Below are 23,387 nucleotides of genomic sequence, written 5' to 3'. Positions count from 1 at the left end.
CCCCCCCCCCCCCGTGAGCCCAGTGGCCGTCTGCGGGACAGCGAGACACAGCCCGAACACACACACACACACACACATACACACACCCGCAGCCTGGCTGGGAGTTTGTGTATGTGCTCACACACCGACGCACAGCCTCGCCGCGTCCCGCCGTCTCAGGGAGGAGAAATCGGCGGAGCTGCAGCTGAGAAAAGATTGAGTGTGTGTGTGTGAGGAAGTCTTAACGTAACGGCTCCACGGATTGGTCCATTTTGACCAATCCGTGGAGGGGTCGTCGTTACGTCACTTGGTTCCCGGAACAAGCATTTTGAAAAAGGAAATCTCCAACGAGGCGTTCTGGGGCAGCAGACAGGTCTGTCGGTGTTAGAGTTGTACTCGCTACAGGTGTACTTTGAGGGTTTGTGACTCTGCAGACCGTCTACATGCAGAAAAACCTTCATAACACACAAGGGGACGGGCATGACATGGGACCTTTAAACATGTCTTAAAACATGTCTATGTCTTAGCATAGACATGTTTAAACACAATCAAGTGTAATAATAAAACAAACCTATTTTTTATAAAGAAAAAATAGGGGACTTTAATCTCGAAACACGTCCATGTCTAAACACAATCCAGTGTTTCCTTTCCAATGAACGATAGTTATAATAAAACAATTCAATCAATTGTTTTAATCCCATCAAACCCAATTTGTTCAAAATAAAAAGGGGAATTTAAATAAAAAACCACACGTGTAATAAGATGACATATATGGGAATCTGTATACGTGTATTGAGCTTCCGATCAGCTTTTTATTATCTATCAATGCAGTTGTCGTGAGTAACTCTTCTGCGTACACACAGCTCTGGAAAACATGAAGAGACCACTGAAGCAGAATCCGTTTCTCTGGGCGTGTGTTTGAGTAAATCCACATTTTATTTTGTATTCTATAAACCATTGACTACATTTCTCCGCGTCGACATCCGACAGACACCGGAGTTAATGCCATACATGTAGAGATTGAGATGTAAGAACCATGTGGAGTGGATTCTCCATGTTTCCAGAGATGCATGGATATCATGACTTATATGGAAGAAGAAGAAGTATATTCAGCTTCCGATCGGCTTCTTATTAATACATGGAGAGTTTTAGTTTCCTACGATACAGCGATTATAAATCAGATATCATTGGTCCATCCATCACAGCGCTTCAGTAACTCCACATTTTATGGCGTATATATTAATGTAACATTTGGTAAGAGCTCATTTAGCTTTTCTCTCCAAGTATATGTTGTAATAATCCTGTATCAAGCTTCAATTCGACATATATCACGTTGTGAGACATGTTGTGATACAGAAGTGTCTTCTCTCGATCCCCATTCATCCCGTTGGAGTTTCGTGCTCTGCCGATTGTTAAAAAGCACATTTAAGTTGTGGTTTTTGTTTGATTAGGTGTCCTTTTCTCCCCACATAGCGTCCATATCATTATAGAGTAACAGTTTGATGTATTTGTGTACGCATTGCTAATGCAACAGCAGGCGGGGGATGTCACGCGGTCGCCTTCATATAGCGGTTCATGAGAAACATTCAAACACAATGCAATCATTTGATTATCAGTGACTCACCCTGTGGGGCCCTTGAACTCATGAAGAACACTTGGAGTAGCTCACTACTTCCTAAAACAAATGCAATTTCACTCAAATCTGCCTCGTCATAACACTTGAGCTCTAATCAGTCTTCCTGTGAAGTAGTGAGCGTGCAACTGGATGAATGAGACTTGGATTATACAGCATAAGTTATGAGGCAGAGTTGGTGAACAGCTGTTTTCATACAGTTTTGCTTTTATTAAAGGGGCCCTATCAGGCTGATGTTCAGGTGTATATCAGTATGTAGTGTCTCTACTTTAAAGAGTCCTGTCCTGCTGATGTTCAGGTGTATATCAGTATGTAGTGTCTCTACTTTAAAGAGTCCTGTCCTGCTGATGTTCAGGTGTATATCAGTATGTAGTGTCTCTACTTTAAAGAGTCCTCTCCTGCTGATGTTCAGGTGTATATCAGTATGTAGTGTCTCTACTTTAAAGAGTCCTCTCCTGCTGATGTTCAGGTGTATATCAGTATGTAGTGTCTCTACTTTAAAGAGTCCTCTCCTGCTGATGTTCAGGTGTATATCAGTATGTAGAGTCTCTACTTTAAAGAGTCCTCTCCCGCTGATGTTCAGGTGTATATCAGTATGTAGAGTCTCTACTTTAAAGAGTCCTCTCCTGCTGATGTTCAGGTGTATATCAGTATGTAGAGTCTCTACTTTAAAGAGTCCTCTCCTGCTGATGTTCAGGTGTATATCAGTATGTAGAGTCTCTACTTTAAAGAGTCCTCTCCTGCTGATGTTCAGGTGGATATCAGTATGTAGTGTCTCTACTTTAAAGATTCCTCTCCTGCTGATGTTCAGGTGTATATCAGTATGTAGTGTCTCCATGCTTTAATGTTCTAAAAGCTCTTTATTGTTCTCATACTGCCTGTGCTGCAGCACCTCTTTTCACCCTCTGTCTGAAACCAGAGCCCAGTCTGCTCTGATTGGTTAGCTGGCCGGCTCTGTTGTGATTGGTCAACCACTTAGAGATGTCCCGCCCCTTTAGCCTATCACGCACAATGTGTTGGAGCGCTAGCCAATAGGAACACGAGTGTTACATAGTGATGTCACCATGTTCAGGAAGTAAACAAAAGAGTCCAATGGATTGTAGCCTCTGCAGACCATTTACATGCACCAAAACCTATATAGAACACACTACAATGATAATAATATTAATAATAATTTGCTCCTGTGGGTATTGTCCACAGTAACTGTTAAATGTCTAATATGTGTAATGTGTAACTTTAAAGCGCTTTGAGTGCCTTGAAAAGCGCTCTAACAAAAATGTAATGAATTATTATTATTATTACAAGAAAGGGAAACCCCCCAAACAGCAGAACAGGGTCCCCTTTAAGAATTCAAGGTCACACATGGCGAGTTCTTGATATACAAATAACCATTTTTCGAGGTGAGCTTCTCCTTTACAGACCTGTTCATCGGGGCGGAAAAAAGACATCTCGTCCTCTGAGTAAACTAGAACATATCCCACATGATGGAATAACATGCCACACTTTAGTGCAGTGGCATAGTAAGCATTTCAATAAAGTTCTATAAAAAGAAAAGGTTAAAAAAAGGGATGATCACAGTGAGTAAGGCTTGTTCTTTCGTCCCAACGTTGGAGGAGTCCAGCTTCAGAGCTGAAGTCCTGAGGCAGCAGGTTATTCGGAAAAAATAAAATATTCGTAGTGGCCAAACGGCGGTACTACAACTTCCGTTTCGGTCCGTGACGTCACTGGGCCCAGAAATACTTTTTCCCACTGACTAACATGGGGAAAGAGACGTCTGTAAAGTAGGGGAGGATTTTTTTTAAACTGTATGAACTATTTTACAGCCCTTATTGGAATCATTAGGTCCTAAGAGGTGTAAAAGTGCACGAAAAGCTGAATCCAGATTTATTTTCTCTCTCGGGGGCGGGGCTTAAGGGAAAACTCAACTCTGCATAATCTATAAGCGCAAATACGGGCACTATTTCTATTCTATTTTATTTGTATTTACCGTACTTTTCGGACTATAAGCCGCGACTTTTTTCACCATTTTTTGTGTCCAGCTAACGGCCACTAGGGAACCTCCTAAATCTATGGATTTTACAGGTACAATTAACCACCTTTAACACTATGGGCTCTATGACCGGTCCGCGCCCGCCACCTCTAAGCGGCGGGCTCCAGCAGGAAAAGCTGGAGGCCGGAAAAGAGTGAGACAGGTCGCGCGCCAAAGTAAAAGTGGAACCGAGAGACAGAACGAGAGCAAGACAGACGGACAATGTAGCTGCTGCGACTTATATGCAGGTGCGCTTTATAGTCCGAAAAGTACGGTACTTGCACCATTTGATCTGTTGTATTGTGTTGCACTGTTGGAGGAGCCTGTGACCTAAGATCTTCATTGACATAACTACACTGTAGCTCTGTACAAATGAAAAATAAAAGCCTTGAATCCTTGAATCTTGGGTAATTTGTGACGTTTTGCTCTCGAGAATCTCAGGCTTTTGTCTGTTTGCGCCAACGAGCATCTCTCAAAGGAAAGAACGAGGCCTCCAACGCTGAATCCACTTCTTATTAAACATCTGACTCTGATATGGGAAGAGTACATTCAGCATTTTCCTAACAACATCCATGGGTTTGAGTCCCGAGTCCCACCTCATTGAATGCAGCAGGACGGACTCTCGGAGGAGCAGCAACACACAGAAGAACCAATCTTTTTGGGCGGGATCAGGTCCAGGTCCTCGTCATCGGGGATCTCATCGAGGCGATATCCGTCCTGGAGCAGCTGCCGGCTCAGATCAGGGTGCACCTGCAGGAAGAATGGAAGTAGCATCACATACAGAGCATCAACTAGTTCCTGAGCAGTGTCCTTCACATGCTGATATCCAAGAGAGGGAGTCACACAGTCACAAGATGGAGGAACAGAAAGCAGTATTCAATGTTTACTTCAGATTAGCTCCACGTCAGAAACGAGCATGCTTGATGTCTCTCTCCATAGAGGCTGAGTCATCATGTTCATCACATAGCTATCATCTGCCTCAAACAGTCCTGATGCTCTTCTAGGTCATCACACTTCCTGTCACGTTCACAGCTGCAGTTGATACCTTTGTTATCATGCTACTCTCATGCTGGAAGAGGACATTCACTATTTTCCCAACAATAACACTCTACTGTCGGATCAAGTGGGGAATTGAACTAGCATCACAGCAGCTCCTCATGCAACAACAATAGGACATATATTGAAGGTCACTGAGGAGACGCATGATCCAGACCCTCTAACGTACATTAGATCTTGTCACAAGGATTCATGAGCCGCTTTCAGACCAAGTACTTAGCCGGTACTTGTTCCCCCCGAACTCTTTAGTTCCTCGAACTGTCCTGGGGGGGGGGGGGGAGATAAGTCTAAGTCTAAGTCTAAGTCTAAGTCTAAGTCTAAGTCTAAGTCTAAGTCTAAGTCTAAGTCTAAGTCTAAGTCTAAGTCTGCTTCTTCTTCTTCTTCTTCTTCTTCTTCTTCTTCTTCTTCTTCTTCTTCTTCTTCTTCTTCTTCTTCTTCTTCTTCTTCTTCTTCTTCTTCTTCTTCTTCTTCTTCTTCTTCTTCTTCTTCTTCTTCTTCTTCTTCTTCTTCTTCTTCTTCTTCTTCTTCTTCTTCTTCTTCTTCTTCAATTCGCCAGCCGATCAGAAATGGTTAGTGTGGCCGACACACCCACGAACCGTTTCCTCCTCAGGAAGGTACCCCCTCTCGAGCAGGGACTATCTGGGGGTGAAAAGGTTCGCGCGAACTAGGGACTAGTTCCAGATCTTTTTTGGCGTGAAACCAAATCTCCACCCCTATCGGCCTAGTTCGGGGGGGAAAGTACTCTGGTGTGAAAGCGCCTATGGGTCATTTAAATGTAAGCACTGCCGCTAAAAATGACAAACTTAGAAATGAAGCCCATCTTTGAATGTATTTGCATGAAAAGAAAAACACACTTATAGTCACTTGGCCAGTTCGACTGCATCGTGAGGGAAATATGTGAAAACATCTGAAGGAGAACTCACCTCGGCTGAAGAGTATCCCGAAGAGTACTGCTCAAAATCTATCTCCTCGTCACTGTGGAGAGAAGCAGGAAGTTCTTTAAGTCTGTCTTCAAACACACTGATATACTTCAAATTATTCCAATATGACATTGTAATGTAAACAAAAAAAGCACCTTACAGTCTTAATAACTCAAGGATTATATATATTAAATAAAAAATCAAATACAGGAGGGCGTCAAAAAAAAGGAATTAGAAATCTATGGAAAGACTCTCAAACATGTGGAATAAATGTGAGTTAAGGTGATTTCTAATCCTTTAGGATTCCTCTACCAGCCCAAAAAGACCAAGAAAGTCTTTATGTTTGTTTAGAAAAACATTTAAGGAGTATCCTTTGAGTGCAAAATGCAATTTGGAGTCGCCTGTTTACAGCCAGCTCTTTGCATGGTACTGGAGTTCGATGACCGCATGAAGGCGACACGCAGGGTTGGCAGCATGTCCTTTACCCCCGCCCCTCAACGACGCCCACCGAAATCACCGAAGCAGAGATGCGCACCATCTCCCCCGGCTTCATCACCATGCCTACCACAATCATCCAAACCAAAACAATACAAGGAAGATGGAAGCAGATTTCCAAACCCCCCTTCCTACAGTGTCGCCCTCACCCTGCTCTCCTATGATGAGAGGAGCAGGGTGGTGGGTCCTCCCTCCCCTTCAAAGCCTGATAGGGATGTGTGTGTACAAAATGCTGCAAACTGATATGTGCTGGGTCCAGGCTCAAGGGCGTATGGCACTCTCAACTCTTTCCAGGACATGCCGGGGCCCTGCCTGCCTGTATCTGTGTTGATAGGTAATAGATTAAGAGCGGTGAATCAGCTTAGAAACAGGAAGCGCTCAAACGTTTGTGTGAGTTTATCTAATTTAGCAGTGATTCCATGTCAGCCACAGCTTGTTACAAAAAACATGACTGATAGTGTGTTTAACGAACTTAAACTAGCTTTATTAAATGTCAGGTCTCTGGCAGGAAAAACATTTTTAATCAATGATTTTATCACTGAGCACAATCTCGATTTCATGTTTTTAACAGAAACTTGGATTGAACAAAATAACAGTGCAGCTGTTCTTATCGAATCAACCCCTCCCAACTTTAGTTTTATGAGTCAGGAAAGAATGCATAAGAAAGGAGGTGGAGTTGCTATTCTGTTCAATGATTCCCTTCAATGCAGGAAGACATCGTATGGGAACTTTGATTCTTTTGAATATGTGGCCCTTCAGCTGAAATGCTCCTCTCGAGCTCTGTTCCTAAATATCTATAGACCACCCAAATACTGTGCAAGCTTTTTTGATGACTTTACTGAACTGCTGTCTATAGTGTGTATTGACTTTGACCGTCTAGTCATTGTTGGTGATTTTAACATCCATGTTGACAACCCCCAGGACAGAGGGGCTAAAGAACTGGTTTGTGTTCTTGATAGCTATGGACTGACTCAGCATGTGACGGAGCCCACGCACAATAAGGGGCACACTCTGGACTTAATTATCTCAAAGGGTCTGAATATATCTAAGGTTGTGGTGACTGATGTTGCACTCTCTGACCATTCCTGTGTTTTCTTTGAGAGCTCTATTTCTGTTCACACAAATGTTCAAAAAGAGGTAACCACAAAGCGATGTTTAACTGAAAATACTAGGGAAATGTTTACTCAGAAATTTTCCACACTTGCCCCTGCTAACATCTCAGTAAATGAGCTAGTAGATCATTTTAATTCAAAAATTAAAAATGTTATAGATGCCATTGCTCCAACTAAGGTAAAGGAAGTGTCTGGGAAGAAAATATCTCCACGGAGAAAGGCCATGACTGTAAAAACAGAAAATAGAGAATGTCGAAAAGCTGAACGCAGGTGGCGAAAAACAAATCTCCAGGTTCACTTTGAAATCTATAAAGAGAGACTTGGCCTTTATAATTTGGAATTGAAAAACGCACGACAATCGTTCTTCTCTGACATCATTACCAAAAACAAAAACAACGGACGTGCCTTGTTTGCTACCGTCGACAGACTAACTAACCCCCCAGTGTCAGTAGCCTCTGAATTTCTATCCACCAGGGCATGCAAGGATTTTGCCTTTTTCACTGACAACATTCAGAAAATCAGACAAGCAGTCAGTGCCTCTGCATCAGGTACTGTGTCCACTTAAAATCAATTCAAACACCATGACACAATTCTCATGAATTGTGTCATGGAAGTATTTTTCCACAGGCCCTGAAAACTGCAGTCATTAAACCGCTATAAAGCATCTAGAATAATCTAGATGCTTCAGTAATGAACAATTACAGGCCCATATCAAACCTCCCATTTCTAGGTAAAATCATTGAAAAAGTTGTTTTTCAACAGTTGAGTAATTTCTTGCATTTAAATAGCTGTTTCGATGTGTTCCAGTCAGGCTTTCGTCCAAACCACAGCACTGAGACTGCTCTTGTAAAGGTCTTCAATGAGATCCACTTAAACACAGACAGTGGCAGAACTTCAGTGTTAGTATTATTAGATCTCAGTGCTGCGTTTGACACTGTTGACCACAGCATATTACTAGACTGACTGGAAAACTGGGTGAGACTTTCGGAAACAGTTCTAAATGGGTTTGAATCCTACTTAAAGGACAGAAACAACTTTGTTTCTATAGGTAAAAAATACACATCTGAGTTGACAAATATGACATGTGGGGTTCCTCAAGGCTCCATCTTGGGGCCTCTTCTCTTCTACATGCTACCACTGGCTCAGATAATGAAGAACAACAAAATAAGTTACCATAGCTATGCGGATGACACACACATTTACGTAACAATTTCACCAGGAGACTATGCTCCAATTCAAACACTGAGTGAGTGCATTGAACAAATCAATGACTGGATGTGTCAGAACTTTCTCCAATTAAACAAAGATAAAACTGAGGTAATGGTTTTTGGAGCCAAGGCAGAACGTATAAAAGTTAGCGCTGAGCTTCAGTCTGCAATGTTCAAAACAACAGATAAAGCCAGAAATCTAGGTGTAGTCATGGACTCTGAAATAATAAATAAATAAACTTGCCTTGCCTTGCCTAGAGATGGAAGACCAAAAGACGGTCCAATGAAAACCCACCTACTCTAAACACTTAGACCAGGGATGGGCAAATGGCGGTCCGCGGGTCGCCATTTGCGGCCCCGGATCAATTTAGAAAACAAGGTAATTTAAAAAAAAAAATTATATATTTTTTTAATTAAAAAAAATAATAATATATTTTTTTTAACTTATATTACTGATATGTGATTTCGTTCGGCAGCCAAATACCGCGAAATAATCTGTGACGTGTTTGTGTGTATTGTGTTTGTTTCCCGGGAGAAACTCACAAGAAACACCGGCTGTTGTTATGCCTGCTGTGACGTTAAATTACTCCGTTCTCCGCTTGTAATTATGCCGTTACAAGCTTCAAAGTTGTATTTATCATGAATTTGAATTTGGCAAAACGAGTTTAATATTCTAAAAGTCAAGACTGTATTTATTTGAAATCAGATGAAAACAAACTGTAACGAACCCCGAAAAACTAGTTTTTTTACACAAATCCACTTTTATTTTGAAATCAGCCGTTGCGACTTCCGACTGATTTCGATAGAGCGGGTAACATATGAACACGGCCCTATGTGGATGTCAGCATGAGCAAGAGAAAGATATTTGAGGAAAATCGTGTTTTCCAAGAAAAGTGGGAGAACGAGTATCTTTTCACTGAATTCAGGGGTAAACCACAATGTTTAATATGTTTGCAGACCGTTGCTGTCATGAAAGTAAGCAACTTGAGCCGCCACTACAACACTGTGCACAAGGACAAATATGACAGGTACACCGGGGCTGCCAGAGCAGCGAACCGAGCGGACCTGAAAGGGAAAGTTAAAAAACAACAGTGCTTTTTCACCCAGGTCACAAGTGTCCAAGAATCAAGTCTGAAAGCATCATATGCTGTCTCACTCCAGCTTGCCAAAGCAAAGAAGCCACTATCAGAAGGAGAGTTGGTGAAAACATGCGCGATTGAGATGGCTAACGCCTTTGGAAATGAGAAAATGGCTAAACATTTTGAAACTGTGTCCCTCTCCCGACGCACAGTGACTCGCAGGATTTTTGACATTCAAAGTCATGTGGAGGGAAAGCTGAAACAAATCATGTCTGACTGTTCATACTTTTCGTTAGCGTTAGATGAGAGTACAGACGTTACCGATGTTAGCCAGCTACTGGTGTACGCAAGATCAATAAATGCGTCATTTGATGTACACGAGGAACTATTAAAACTTGTACCACTGCACGGCACAACAAAGGGATCGGACATTTTCGAGGCAGTGAAGGGTGTTGTCAGCGAATATGGTGGATTTGACAAGCTATCTGCCGTTGTTACTGATGGGGCTCCATCAATGCAAGGAAGGCGCACTGGCTTCGCTGGACTTCTCCGTGAAAGTGGTGTGGATTGCCCGATACTGCACTGCATCATACACCAGGAGGCCCTCTGTGCAAAGAATCTGAACTTCACACATGTCATGGATGTGGTAACAAAAGTTACCAATCTGATTCGGGGGGGGGAACAGGTCTCTAAATCATCGGAAATTCACAGCCTTTCTAGAGGAGGTGGATGCTGCACACAGACATCAGGTGGATGAGCCGTGGTAAATGCCTGGAGAGGTTTTACGCACTGCGGCTCGAAATTCCCGTGTTTTTGGAGAACAGCCTTACAAGTGCGTATACAAGTGCGTACTGTGACACATTGAGGGATCCACACTTTCTCTGTGACATGGCCTTTCTCACTGATATAAGTGGACATCTCAATTGCTTGAATGTCCGGTTGCAAGGCAAAGATCAGACCGTGTCCGACCTTTTTGGTCATGTGAATAGTTTTCAGATGAAACTCAGCCTGTTCAGAGATAACCTTGCGTCAGATCCCCCGAATTTGACACACTTCCCCGCATGTGGAGAGCTGCGCAATGACATCCCCGAATTGGCCGAATGTGAGATGACGATCCACCGCTACAGAGAAGCCCTTAAAATGTTGCAGGATCAATTCAACAATCGCTTTCAGGATTTCCACGACATGCGAGGCACAATCCAGCGTTTCACTGACCCCATCTCAGCGGTTGTGAATGACCAGCCACCTGAACTACAAATGGAACTGTGCGAACTACAAGGTGACTTATTTTTCCAAATGAAACGGAATGAGAGGGGAGTGTCGTTTTGGAGACTGTTGCCCGAGACCCGCTTCCCTCTCTTGAGAGATTTTGCGCTTAAACAGGCCAGCATGTTCGGGAGCACATACATATGTGAGAGCAACTTCTCCATGATGAAGCACATCAAATCAAAAGAGAGAAACAGACTGTCAGACGAAACGCTGTTTCATCTGATGCAGCTTGGATGCACTGGCATCGATGTTGACATTCCCCTTATTGTGCGTCAGCAGAGACAGGCTACAAGTCTCTTACATTCCAGTTAGACAACTAATGTCTGGGTTAGTGTTCATGTTTATGTCATGTTAGAGCAGGGTTTATTCGCGCCCGCCACTTCCAGAGGCCCCAGGTGTGCGGCTGGGCTGAGCAGCTGTGAGCGCAGCTTTCTGCTGTGGATGAGAGGGGGGGGGGGGGGGGGTCTGACTTCATGTTTATGTCATGTTACTGTTTAATCTTAATGTACACTTTCCAATAGTTTAAAAGTTGTATTCCACTGTTAAATAACCTGTTCAATACAAACATGCCACTTGTAAAAATTAAATAACATTTCTGTGAACTGATGTTTGTTTTGTGAGCTTATTAGAGGATATTCCCTTAAAGATAGAAACATATCAATGAAAATTTCAAACTTAGTATATGTGTTAATAATTACATACAATACGTGGAATTTGTGTTTTTGTGTGTTCCAATTGAATCTGTGGCCCCATGGTGGCCAGTACATACATTATTTGGCCCCCACCACCATCAAAGTTGCCCATCCCTGACTTAGACTTTATAGAGTTTTGGATATGTGCCCATATTGCAACACCAAAGCTGGTTGAACCTGTCTGAAAACTTTAAAACAAAAGTCTATTTGCATGTCTGCATGTCAACAGGAGTTTTAGAATAATATTTACTTCCATTAGTCATGAAAAGAGCTATTAGAGATAGTCTTTTTTTTTTATATATAAGGGCAAACATTGAATATTCTGTGCATGAAAACTATCAACTGTATCTCTACTAAGGGACGCTAGAGCTGGACAAATGCTAAATATTCTAGTAAATTCCAAGGTGACATGTTCTATGGACCAGATGTAAAACGCTAAGTAGATCAGTGAGTTGTTCAGGGTTCAGCAAGAGGTGGGAAGTAGTGGAGTACAAATACTTCAGTACTGTACTTAAGTACATGTCTCAGGTATCAGTACTTTACTCCACTTATTTTTGTGACGACTTTTTACTTTTACTTCATCACCTGTACTTTCTACTTCTTACATCTTGAACACAAATACCTGAACTTTCTACTTCTCACATGTTGAACTCAAATACCTGAACTTTCTACTTCTCACATGTTGAACTCAAATACCTGAACTTTCTACTTCTCACATGTTGAACACAAATACCTGTACTTTCTACTTCTTACTTGTTGAACACAAATACCTGAACTTTCTACTTCTCACATGTTGAACACAAATACCTGTACTTTCTACTTCTTACATCTTGAACACAAATACCTGTACTTTCTACTTCTCACATGTTGAACTCAAATACCTGTACTTTCTACTTCTTACATCTTGAACACAAATACCTGTACTTTCTACTTCTCACATGTTGAACTCAAATACCTGTACTTTCTACTTCTTACATGTTGAACTCAAATACCTGTACTTTCTACTTCTTACATGTTGAACACAAATACCTGAACTTTCTACTTCTTACATGTTGAACACAAACACCTGTACTTTCTACTTCTTACATGTTGAACTCAAATACCTGAACTTTCTACTTCTTACATGTTGAACACAAATACCTGTACTTTCTACTTCTTACATGTTGAACACAAATACCTGTACTTTCTACTTCTTACTAGGGATGCCAGCGATTATTTGATTATTCGTTACAGTCTCCATAATCGAATATTATTTTTAAAAATCGATTTTATTTATATATATATATATATATTTTTTTTTAATTATTATTATTTATGTTTTTTTTTTTTTCTGGCTTAGTTTCAACCAAAATATATATATAAATATATATATGCTAATAATAGTAATAGTATTAATAATTGTAAATGGCCATTGGTCACACCACCCGTTTGTTTTACTGTAAACTTGGAGGAAGCCTGTGTGCAGAGCAGACTGCTGCTGCAGCACGCTACACACCGACCCCGCCCCCCCTCTCACACGTGCGACTAAAGATGAACAAAGCGGCAGGTAAAAAGAGTTCCTCCTCGTGGAACTACTTCGAACATACAAGTCCAAAGGAAGTTAAATGCAAGCTCTGCGAAAAGACGTTGGTCTATCACAACTCAACCTCAACAATGCGTTCGCATTTGAGTGCGAAGCACGCCAAAGAGGTTACAGAGAAAGACGCAGCACAGCCGGCCATTACCAACTTCACTTCAAGGCCACGTCGTTGTGATGACATGCTTGTTTGTTGTTTGTACTGTTAAACATGTTCCAGTAAAGAAAACAACGGAATTCCTTTTGTCTGAGTTTTTTTTTTCTCCCACGGGGGGGGGGGGGGGTCGAATAATCGATTATTATTCGCCAGGGCTGCCGAATAATCGATTTTGATCATGGTCAGTTTCTGGCAACCCTACTTCTTACATGTTGAACACAAATACCTGTACTTTCTACTTCTTACATGTTGAACACAAATACCTGTACTTTCTACTTCTTACATGTTGAACTCAAATACCTGTACTTTCTACTTCTTACATGTTGAACACAAATACCTGTACTTTCTACTTCTCTCATTTCCAAACAGCTGGTTCCTTTAGTCTGAATGTGTGTTGGTGCGTGGTCATTATTCTTTAGAGTCACTGCGTGCCTATTGGTTGGAACACGATCCGTGTATCCATCACTTCCTGGTCTTCTCTAAAGAAGAGGGACCAATGGAAACGTTGTCATGTTGCCGTCGTTCAGCATGGAAACATTCATTAGCTAACAATGACATTATTGTTCTATTAATATAAAGGGAGGTCAGGTACTCTTTAAAGCAGCTGCAAGTTATGGGTACTTTTTATTTAAAGTGGACCTATCATGCTATATTTGAAACATATATTGTAGGGCCATACCTATATAAAACATGTCTGTGAAGTTTTTTTTTCAAAATACCAAACATGCCATGCCTCATACTGCTCATACCCCTCTTTTGAAGCCCTGTTAGAGAAACGCAGATTTCGGGTCCTTAGCTTGAAAAAAAAGAAAGAAGAGGAGGCGGAGCTAATGCCTGATTAGAATTCTACCGGAGATAAAGTTAAATTCTGCTGTGATAAAACGCCATCCTGTTCAAACCACGTCAAGGATTATTTCTGAAACAGTATGGAGCTCAAACGCTTTTTCTCTCTCAGGTTTATCACAAGTTGAGTTATTTTTTTAATTTCCTGAACGCTCTCCAGTACAGGTTAGCTCTGAGTGTTAGCGAGGCTTGCTAATGTAAACAAACACGAGATTACTTCCAAAACACGTCAGGCATTGTTTCTGATAGCAACTTTCTGTGGGTCCATGGCGTCACAGCGGATGGAAATCTGGATCAGCTCCGTTGTAGCCCCGTTTTTAGAGATGTGGGTACGGAGGAAAAGAGAGAGGGTTGTATTTTCTGAAGCTGCGTGAGTTCCCCGACACACCGGGGACACATGTGTATGTATAAAAGACATCACAAAGTGCATTTTGCATGATAGGTCCCCTTTAACTACACTTCAAAGCCCATACTTCTTTACTTTTGCTTGAGTAATGAAGTTTAGTCAGTACTTCTACTTTTACCAGAGTATCTTTAAACATGAGTATCTGTACTTCTACTTGAGGAAAGGATGTGTACTTTGCCCTCTCTGGGTTCAGGTGACTGCCTTCAGTAGGAATTGAACCCTGTGAACCTCACCTGTCTGAGTCCAGAGCCACTAAACTGTCCTCAGCATGTTGACTCAGAGCAGCGTAGCCCTTGTTATACTTCACCGTCCTGGAAGAAGAAACCAGAAAATGTTTTAAAAATCGTGCAAAACAAACATCATTAACCCATTAGACCCACGGTCCCAAATATCACGTCATCTTCAAAGCATGACTCATGAACAGAAGAAGTTAGAAGCTTCTAATCACTTCTGGCACAATCCCAACAAATGAAGTCTTTAATGTGTAACATATAACATTGCCTGAGGTTGTGCTGATTTATGCGATGTGTAAAACTTGATTATCATTGTAGCCATGCCTCATACCCCTCTATTACAGCCCTGTTCAAACAGACTGATTCTTCTTTAAACGGCTGCTGCTAGCCACGCCCCTTTGTAGCTGCTGCTAGCCACGCCCCTGTGTAGCTGCTGCTAGCCACGCCCCTTTGTAACTGCTGCTAGCCACGCCCCTGTGTAACTGCTGCTAGCCACGCCCCTTTGTAACTGCTGCTAGCCACGCCCCTGTGTAGCTGCTGCTAGCCATGCCCCTTTGTAACTGCTGCTAGCCACGCCCCTTTGTAGCGTCACGCAGCTTTCTCCTGCTGGAGAGTTTTCTACCGGGAGAAACTCAGCTAAACGCTGCAGTGATTAAATGCTCTATTATGTGCCCAACCACTTCCAGCATTATTTCTGAAACAGTATGGCGCTCAAAACGTTCTCTCTCGCAGGGTTTACCACAAGGACATTACGCCACACATAGTCTCTCTAGTAGCCTACAGCGTTAGCTCCATGGTTAGCTCTGAGTGTTAGCTTGCTTGCTAATGTAAACACAGAGCATATTACTCCCAAAACATGCCGCGCATTGTTTCTGATACAGCACATAGCTTGACATGTTCTTTCTTAAGTGTTTACCGCTAGAACAGTGCCATTATATGTATTATATATATAACAACTTTACTCTAAGCCTCCAGCAGACATGCTGCTGAATACACAGACACACAGCTGCGACTGTATATGGAGACGATAGGTTGGGACGTGTCACGTGTGCCGGAGACGATAGGTTGGGACGTGCCACATTTCGCAAATGACCTAATAGTAGCCAACATTCTGGATCAACATCAACATTTTTTTATTTTTTGAGATGTGGAGGAAAAGAGAGAGGGTTTTGTTTTCTGACACTTTGTGAGTTCCCTGACACACCGGGGACACATGTTTATGTATAAAAGACATTTATGAATTTTGCATAATAGGTCCCCTTTAACTTCTGTACCACTTAGGAAAGCATTTGGATTGAAGTGATGCTAATGCAGTAGCTTTTAATCTGGTTAGCACTTATTGTAAATTGCTTTGGATAAAAGTGTCAGCTAAATGAAATGTAACGTAATCCCCAAACATCTCCTCACCTCTTGGCTCCTTGTCGGGGCTGATGCGCCACAGGGGGTCCTGGAGAAAGAGCTTTCTTCTTCAGGGCTTTCCTCGCCATCTCCCTGTGTTTCTCTGTGGAAAATAAACAGACGCTTTTGAGTCCTGTTGTGAACCCAGAAATGTTGAGTACCCCATTTTTTAAGATAGAAATGCAAAGTACGGGTTTCCAGCACATAGAAAACCGCCGGATGCTAAATTGCATATGTTGGGCAATTTGAACGATTAGCATGAGTTGCGTTAATTAGCAAAGCCTATGTGGACGATGGTTAGAAAATGGCTTCGCAGAATTTGACAATTTTTGAGTGGTCTTGGGGGTCGTTGAGGATGTTGAATCTATTTCTGACATTTTCAGGATCATAAAGGGCCGTTTTAACCAGAAAGAAAATGTCTAGTCCTTAGGGGCTGATTTTGGGGTCGATTTTGCAGTTTTAGGGGACTCTGGATCATTTGGATTGGACAGATTGCTTATTTATTTGAAGAAAGAAAAATCAGTTGAGGTTATCAATTATAAAATTAGCATAAGTTGCATTAATTAGCACCGAATGAGGACAGTAGTTAAAAAATGGCTTGGCAGATTTGGACAATGTAGGAGTGTTTTGGGGGGTTATTGAGGATCTTGAATCCAATTCTGACATTTTCAGGATCATAAGTGGCACTTTTAACCTGAAAGAGGCCATATTTGTAGTCCTTAAGGCAGGGGTGGGGAACTTTTTTCGGGCCATTTCAATTTTTTCAAAATCCTCCGAGGGCCGTACAAATGATTGACCTCAGATCTTACCATGACTCGCGTATGCATGCATGTGCACCAAAACAGAAAGATATGGACACAAGATGTGTGCAAATGCATTTAGTTTCCTATCCATGTGGACAAGCTTTAAGTGGGTGGTGGACCTCACCTTCTCTAGGGGGGTCCGGGGGCATGCTCTCCCGGGAAGATTTTTTTTTTAAATGTTGAAGTTAAAAGCATCAATCTGGTGCACTTTGAGAGCAACATTAGGAGATATATGGAAACATCTCAACACCCAGATGAAACAGAACTGGAAATGCTTCTTTAATTCAAAACAAATTGTCCACAGTAGAGATAATGATTTATATCTTGAGCTCTCTTTATCCAATGGTCACTAAACCAGTCATGATAGTGACAATCAGCAACACATTTCTGGTTAAAACTGCAATATACTAGCCCAAAACAAATCAATAAACTTTCCATTTCTTCTTTCAGACTAACGATGTTGTGGTTTACAAAAAGGTATGTAGTTAATAAAAAAGATGCTGAACGTTGATAGTCTGACAGAAGTGCACCAGATAAAGTGAGTGTGATTATATCTTAAACAGAGAGTAAAGAGTCATGTGTTCCTCCAATGTCACATGACAGATTCAGACTGGGATGGAAACCCTCCCTGTTTCTCAGGAATGTGCAGATAAATAAATATTGGCTGAAGGATCACCAGTGAGTCAGCGGGACAAAGTGCAGAGACCTATAATCTACATATTAGGGTCCATTATAGGACGAATGAAGGCAGCGATCTGCTCAAAAGCTGCAGCGAAACGTCGACTAATCGATTCGTGCACCGAGAGAAAATTAATCAACGGAAACTTTGATAATCGATTAACCAGTGGAGGAATTCTTCGTGCAGAAGTCGTGTAAAATGCATTTTTCAGCGTCTTGTCTCACTATCATGTCATGTTAAAGTTAATATTGTCACTATTTTCTGACAAACATGAATCCAGAAAGGTATCTGCAGATTATTTGATTTGGAGGCACCAGATAGACGTCCCGATCATCATTCAACTCATGTTCATTACAACCAATGGTTCAATACGGAGAGGGACTTGAATGCAATCTGAGGTCGCCCACGGGTGCCAGGAGACTTACGCCGTCTCATCTGCAAAGCGAAGGTTCTACATTACACTGACAATGTCCACAGGAAAAGAGCTTGACTCCTCAGCGCTGGAAGACTTGAAGCGAGAAGTTGGTGGTAAACTGTACACATTGACAAGGGATGATTTGATTGAAGTGTGTGATGTTGCCGGGTAAATATTTGATGATGTATCAGGTAAAAGCTGTTCGTCTCTCACCTCACATGTTACAATGCACTTTGAGTGTCATAGTTTCCCCCGCAATAACAACCATTATAATCAGACCAACACACAGGCGTTGTATAATAGTTAATAGACTTTGTAATGACGGGTGAAGAAATGCTGCTCACGTAGTTTGAGGTGTATTGCTGGAGCTCTGGACATGATGTACGGTCCTCTTTTCTCCACCGGCCGGATGCCTCCGTCAGATGTTTTAGGTCTGGTGCCATTACTGGGTCCCTGAGGACGGAGGAATTCAGAGCAATCTGTACATTAATATATGTTTGGCATCTAAATAATCATAATAATAAAGCATTATTTAGATAGCACTTTTCATACGTGCTTTTTACAAAATGACAAGTTAAAAAAACAACAACAAGAAATTCCCCCTCAGATTATTTGTTAAGAACTTTAAAGGTACATGCAGCAAAATATAACATTTGATCAGGTTCATAGACACAAGGAGGTTAAAGGTATGATAGTAAATAATGGTTTCTCTCCAAGAGATAATAATAATAATAATTAATAATAATAATAATAATACATTCTATTTTTAGGCGCCTTTCATGACACCCAAGGACACCGTACGATTTATTAAAAAAAAAAAAAAAAGCTAATAATAAAAAAAATAACTAAATTAAAAATAAATAAAATAAAAGCTAATAGGCAACAGAACAAGATAAGAACACAAACAGGAAATCATGGAGGAGACAGTCAAGTGGACACAAATGGAACATAAGACACAAGACGACTGAGTCGATGCAACAATATAAAATATATAAAACCCCATAAAACAAAGTGAGCATATCGGTAAAACAATATAAAGGTAGGTGAATAATAAAGACTAAAAGAACATTTAAAGTGGGCGGTTGCTAATAAAAAGCTAATCTAAAAAGATGCGTCTTTAGCTGGTGTTTGAAATGCTTTAAAATAACGAAAAAAGACAATTATATAATAAATAAAGGACATCACGTGTCAAAGGACAAGGGAATGAAGTGTTTAGGGGTTCCTTAAAAGTCTTAAAAACTATAATTCCAATGCGTTTAAAATATATTATTAATATATTTCCACCTTTATGTATTAAATCAGCGAAAGTGTGTCTCCAGTGTCAGCGGTGGAATCAAAGTGCATTCCCACCAATACAATTATGAGGTACAAGTACTTCAGTATTTACATTTCCTGCTACTCTGTTCTTCTCCTAAAATATAATCCAGAGGCAAATAATGTACTTTCTACTTAGGTTACTTTGTGAATGTATATTATTAATCTAGCAACAGCTCACGACAGGCCGTGGTTTATGGTCATTATATCACAGCTAAGGGGCGTTGTTCGGCCCGACGCGACCACTCCTCCATAGTAAGCAAGTACCCGGAGGTCGAAGTTGTTTCCATCTTAAGCTTTGTTAGTTAGTTAGTTTCGTAACGGACGCACCTGTGGCCACTAACGGTCATAATTTCTCTGCTTTGTTTCAAGACCCGCATCAGAAAGCTTTTGAATGGTGGTACTTTTCGAGTTGGTCTACCTGCTCTTCACGTAGCTCTGCAGGTCGTCATTTAGGTGCTTTCTGGAGATAGGCACTCCTCAATCCACTCCTCCATAGTAAGGCCACCCGGAGGTCCAAGTTAACCTTAAATGTTTCCATCTTAAAGTGGACCTATCATGCTATATTTGAATAATATATTGTAGGGCCATACCTATATAAGGTATATTTATACGTTTTCTTTTTCAAAATACCAAACAGATCATGCATTTTAGCCATGCCTCATTTTGCTCTCCTCTACCCCTGTCTTGGAATGCGCTGCAGCTGGTCATGTTACCATGCTGTTACCATGGCAACCTCTCATTCCCCTGATAGGTGGAGAGTTGGCCATATAGGCGGAGCTCCTCCGTCCTGACGTCAGAGAAATGTTCAAATCTGGATCAATCTGTATCAGATCCGTTGCAGCCCCGTTTTTAGAGATTTGGGTATGGAGGAAAGAGAGGGTTGTGTTTTCTGACACTGGTGAGTTCCCTGGAATACCGGGGACACATGTTCATGTATAAAAGACGTATAAAAGTGCATTTTGCATGATAGGTCCCCTTTAATCTTTGTTAGTTTCGTAACAGACGTAATGTAAGAGTTTTAAAGGTTGTAGCTTTTACTGGCTAAGAACCAATCAGATTAAAGAAGTAGCCGTTTTATAAATCAAATTCGACATGATATAATGTGATGAATCGATCCCCGTCTAATTCTCCTTGATAGCGCACAGTTCACAGCAAAAAGAGAGACTTCAATCAACTTATTAATCATCTACATGTTCATCTTTTAAACCCTTATGTAATTCACAAAAGATAAATAGTTATTTGAATCTAAAGCCTTATATTAATAAGCCAAACATTCAAACCATAATGACCTTAAAGGTGGGGTAGGTAAGTTTGAGAAACCGGCTCGAGATCGCTAGAATTTGAAAATACACAACCAAAGAAAATCTGCCCCCTTCCTCACAGAGCCCCTCCTCCAACACACACGAACGCGCACATGACCAATGAGGGCACGAGATAAGTTTGTGCCCCGATGGAAGGCTGACAGGCAGGTAGGCCATCCAATCCGTTTAGCCGGTGTACTTTTTACAGTATTACGGCTTCTACAGATGACATTTTTTTATGGATTTTTTGTCAAAGCACTTCAGATATTCATTGCTATCGGGATGTTAAGAGCATTCCATGGAATATAACAAAAAGTGTATCTCGAGCCGGTTTCTGAAACTTACCTACCCCACCTTTAAAGTAAAAATGGCTCTAACAAAGACTGTATGTGTATCGTTTAAAAATATCTCTTCTTTTACCAGCTGCCATAACTAAAGCTTAAACAAATTAAAATCAGTACCTGTACAAGCTGGATGATTACACATTCATGTATATAACTTTAAAATGGGACATAACACACAATAAGTACTTTTGAGGCAATACTTTTTTAATTCATGACTTTTACTTGTAACATAGATTTTTTTTTTTATTAAGCTACTTTTACTTAAGTTAGATATCTAAGTAGTTATTCCACTTATACAGAAGTTACTCCATAACTGTCTCTAAAAAAGTGAAAACTCCTCCAGATGTCCCCAGCAGTTCTGTTTATGGAATAAGAAAGTATAACTTATGGATCAACTATATAATATCACTTAATGTCAATCAAACTCAATCTTAGCATTGTAATACGAGAAAGAGAAACACTTCATTTTGTAAACGCGACTAATATAAACAACTGTCAAAATCACATGCTAAGCTAACCAGCTAGCAGCTAGCCTATGGATGAATAAAGAGAGAGAGGCGTTCATTCCTATGACAGTTGCTCAGTGGCGCTTGAAGCCAAAATAGAGCGACTGTCGGTTCAGAAAGTACACAGATGTGAGCCCATGGCGCATGCGCAGTCTGCGTTTATTATGAACTTTAGCCTTTGTGTCATTGTTCCACATAACTTGCCCGGATTTCATTATTCATTGTGCTTTATTAATTATTATACTTCAGTTTGCTGCTGTAATATAGCTGTTTTTATACCAGTGACAACCTTGGAGTTGTAGTACCGCCATTTGGCCACTACTTCCATTCATAAAAACCGTCTTCAACTAGCCTCCCAGTTTCTATTTACAAGTTAGCGTTAGCCGGGCTATCTTTAGCAGACATTACCGGGAAGACTTGCGGCTCCAGCAGGGTGTCCTTCTCCGGTTCCTCTATGATGTCGTTCATCATCTTGTCGGTAGTTGTCACAATGTATTCCACAAAACAGCCATGGTGGGACTTTGTTGTTCTTCTCCTCGGGAACAGGGATGCACTTCTGTAAGCGAATGCATTAGTGAAAAGGTTCCATACTACTTCCGGGAGACGTTTTTCAAAATAAAACATGAGAATAACTGACGTAGCATGGAATTGTAAGGAGGATTATTTCAACCAATCAGAGGTGGAAGAAGTACTCAGATCTTGTACTTGAGTAAAAGTAGAAGTACTCAGATCTTGTAATTGAGTAAAAGTAGAAGTACCAGAGTGTAGGAATACACTGTTAGAAGTAAAAGTCCTGCATTTGTACTTTTACTCCACGACAGTATGTAATACCTTTAGTTACTTTACAGATTTGGATGAATGATTTGAAATATAATCAAGTGTTAAATCAGACTTTAGTTCCACCTGGAGTAAATCCACAAGCTACCCTGCAGTCTACAAAGTCATTCAAGCTGCACCTTTACCAGCTTTGAGAACACTTTAATGATCAATCATTAAACACATCATATCTTTATTTTGATGATAATACATTTCTACTTTTATTTGAGGAACATTTTGAATGCAGGACTTTTACTGTAACAGAGTATTCCTACACTCTGGTACTTCTACTTTTACTCAAGTACAAGACCTGAGTACTTCTACTTTTACTCAAGTACAAGACCTGAGTACTTCTACTTTTACTCAAGTACAGTATCATAACTAAAATGGGAAGGAGCATATCTGTGACGAGAAACTGTACAAAGTATATAACACCAACCACTTTGAAACAAGTCATTCAGCCTCTGGTTTTGTCACATCTTGAGTACTGTCCGGTCACATGGTCATCAGCAGCAAAAACACATTTACAGAAATTACAAATAGCTCAAAACAAGGCTGTCAGACTAGCTCTCCACTGTTCGAAGCGCACTCATACTGGAGTTATGCTTCCGGAGGGGAAACGTCTGCAATCTCGTGTTACCACTTTTCTAAAAAAAAATCCAATTTAGCAAAAGACCACTGTATTTTTATGATCAAATAGTTTACACAAGAGACGAGCATGACCATAGGACTAGACAAGCTACATCAGGCCATCTACGGGCACCTAAACCCAGGACCAAGCTACATCAGGCCATCTACGGGCACCTAAACCCAGGACCAAGCTACATCAGGCCATCTACGGGCACCTAAACCCAGGACCAAGCTACATCAGGCCATCTACGGGCACCTAAACCCAGGACCAAGCTACATCAGGCCATCTACGGGCACCTAAACCCAGGACCAAGCTACATCAGGCCATCTACGGGCACCTAAACCCAGGACCAAGCTACATCAGGCCATCTACGGGCACCTAAACCCAGGACCAAGCTACATCAGGCCATCTACGGGCACCTAAACCAGGACACATCTTCTGAAATCTTCTGTGTCTTATATCTATAAAGGAATGGAACTCATTGCCACAC

General features: G+C 41.1%; 1 protein-coding gene across 1 annotated transcript; it reads right to left on the bottom strand.

Moving 5' to 3' along the window:
* Positions 1-2,070: 2,070 nt before the first annotated feature.
* On the bottom strand, positions 2,071-22,019 carry fam219b (family with sequence similarity 219 member B). Its single transcript, XM_034077817.2, has 6 exons — positions 21,859-22,019; positions 18,327-18,435; positions 16,095-16,188; positions 14,688-14,765; positions 5,621-5,672; positions 2,071-4,391 (listed from the first exon to the last, which is right to left on the bottom strand). Exons 1-6 carry the CDS (start codon positions 21,919-21,921, stop codon positions 4,239-4,241), a joined length of 549 nt encoding a protein of 182 aa, XP_033933708.1. The 5' UTR covers positions 21,922-22,019; the 3' UTR covers positions 2,071-4,238.
* Positions 22,020-23,387: the final 1,368 nt, after the last annotated feature.

The sequence above is a fragment of the Pseudochaenichthys georgianus genome, unplaced genomic scaffold, assembly GCF_902827115.2.
Source record: "Pseudochaenichthys georgianus unplaced genomic scaffold, fPseGeo1.2 scaffold_200_arrow_ctg1, whole genome shotgun sequence".
In the NCBI taxonomy this organism is placed as follows: Eukaryota; Metazoa; Chordata; class Actinopteri; order Perciformes; family Channichthyidae; genus Pseudochaenichthys; species Pseudochaenichthys georgianus.
The sequence above is the reverse complement of the archived record's forward strand: the minus strand, read 5'-3'. Positions and strand labels throughout refer to the sequence as shown.

Bases quoted from the DNA above. Each gene is read 5' to 3' on its own strand.
- fam219b (XM_034077817.2), bottom strand. From the start codon at position 21,921: ATGATGAACGACATCATAGAGGAACCGGAGAAGGACACCCTGCTGGAG. The intron at 18,436-21,858 runs GTAATGTCTGCT...CTCCGTCCTCAG, and splicing joins TGGAGCCGCAAGTCTTCCCG to GGACCCAGTAATGGCACCAG. The intron at 5,673-14,687 runs GTGAGGTTCACA...TTCTCTCCACAG, and splicing joins GTGGCTCTGGACTCAGACAG to TGACGAGGAGATAGATTTTG.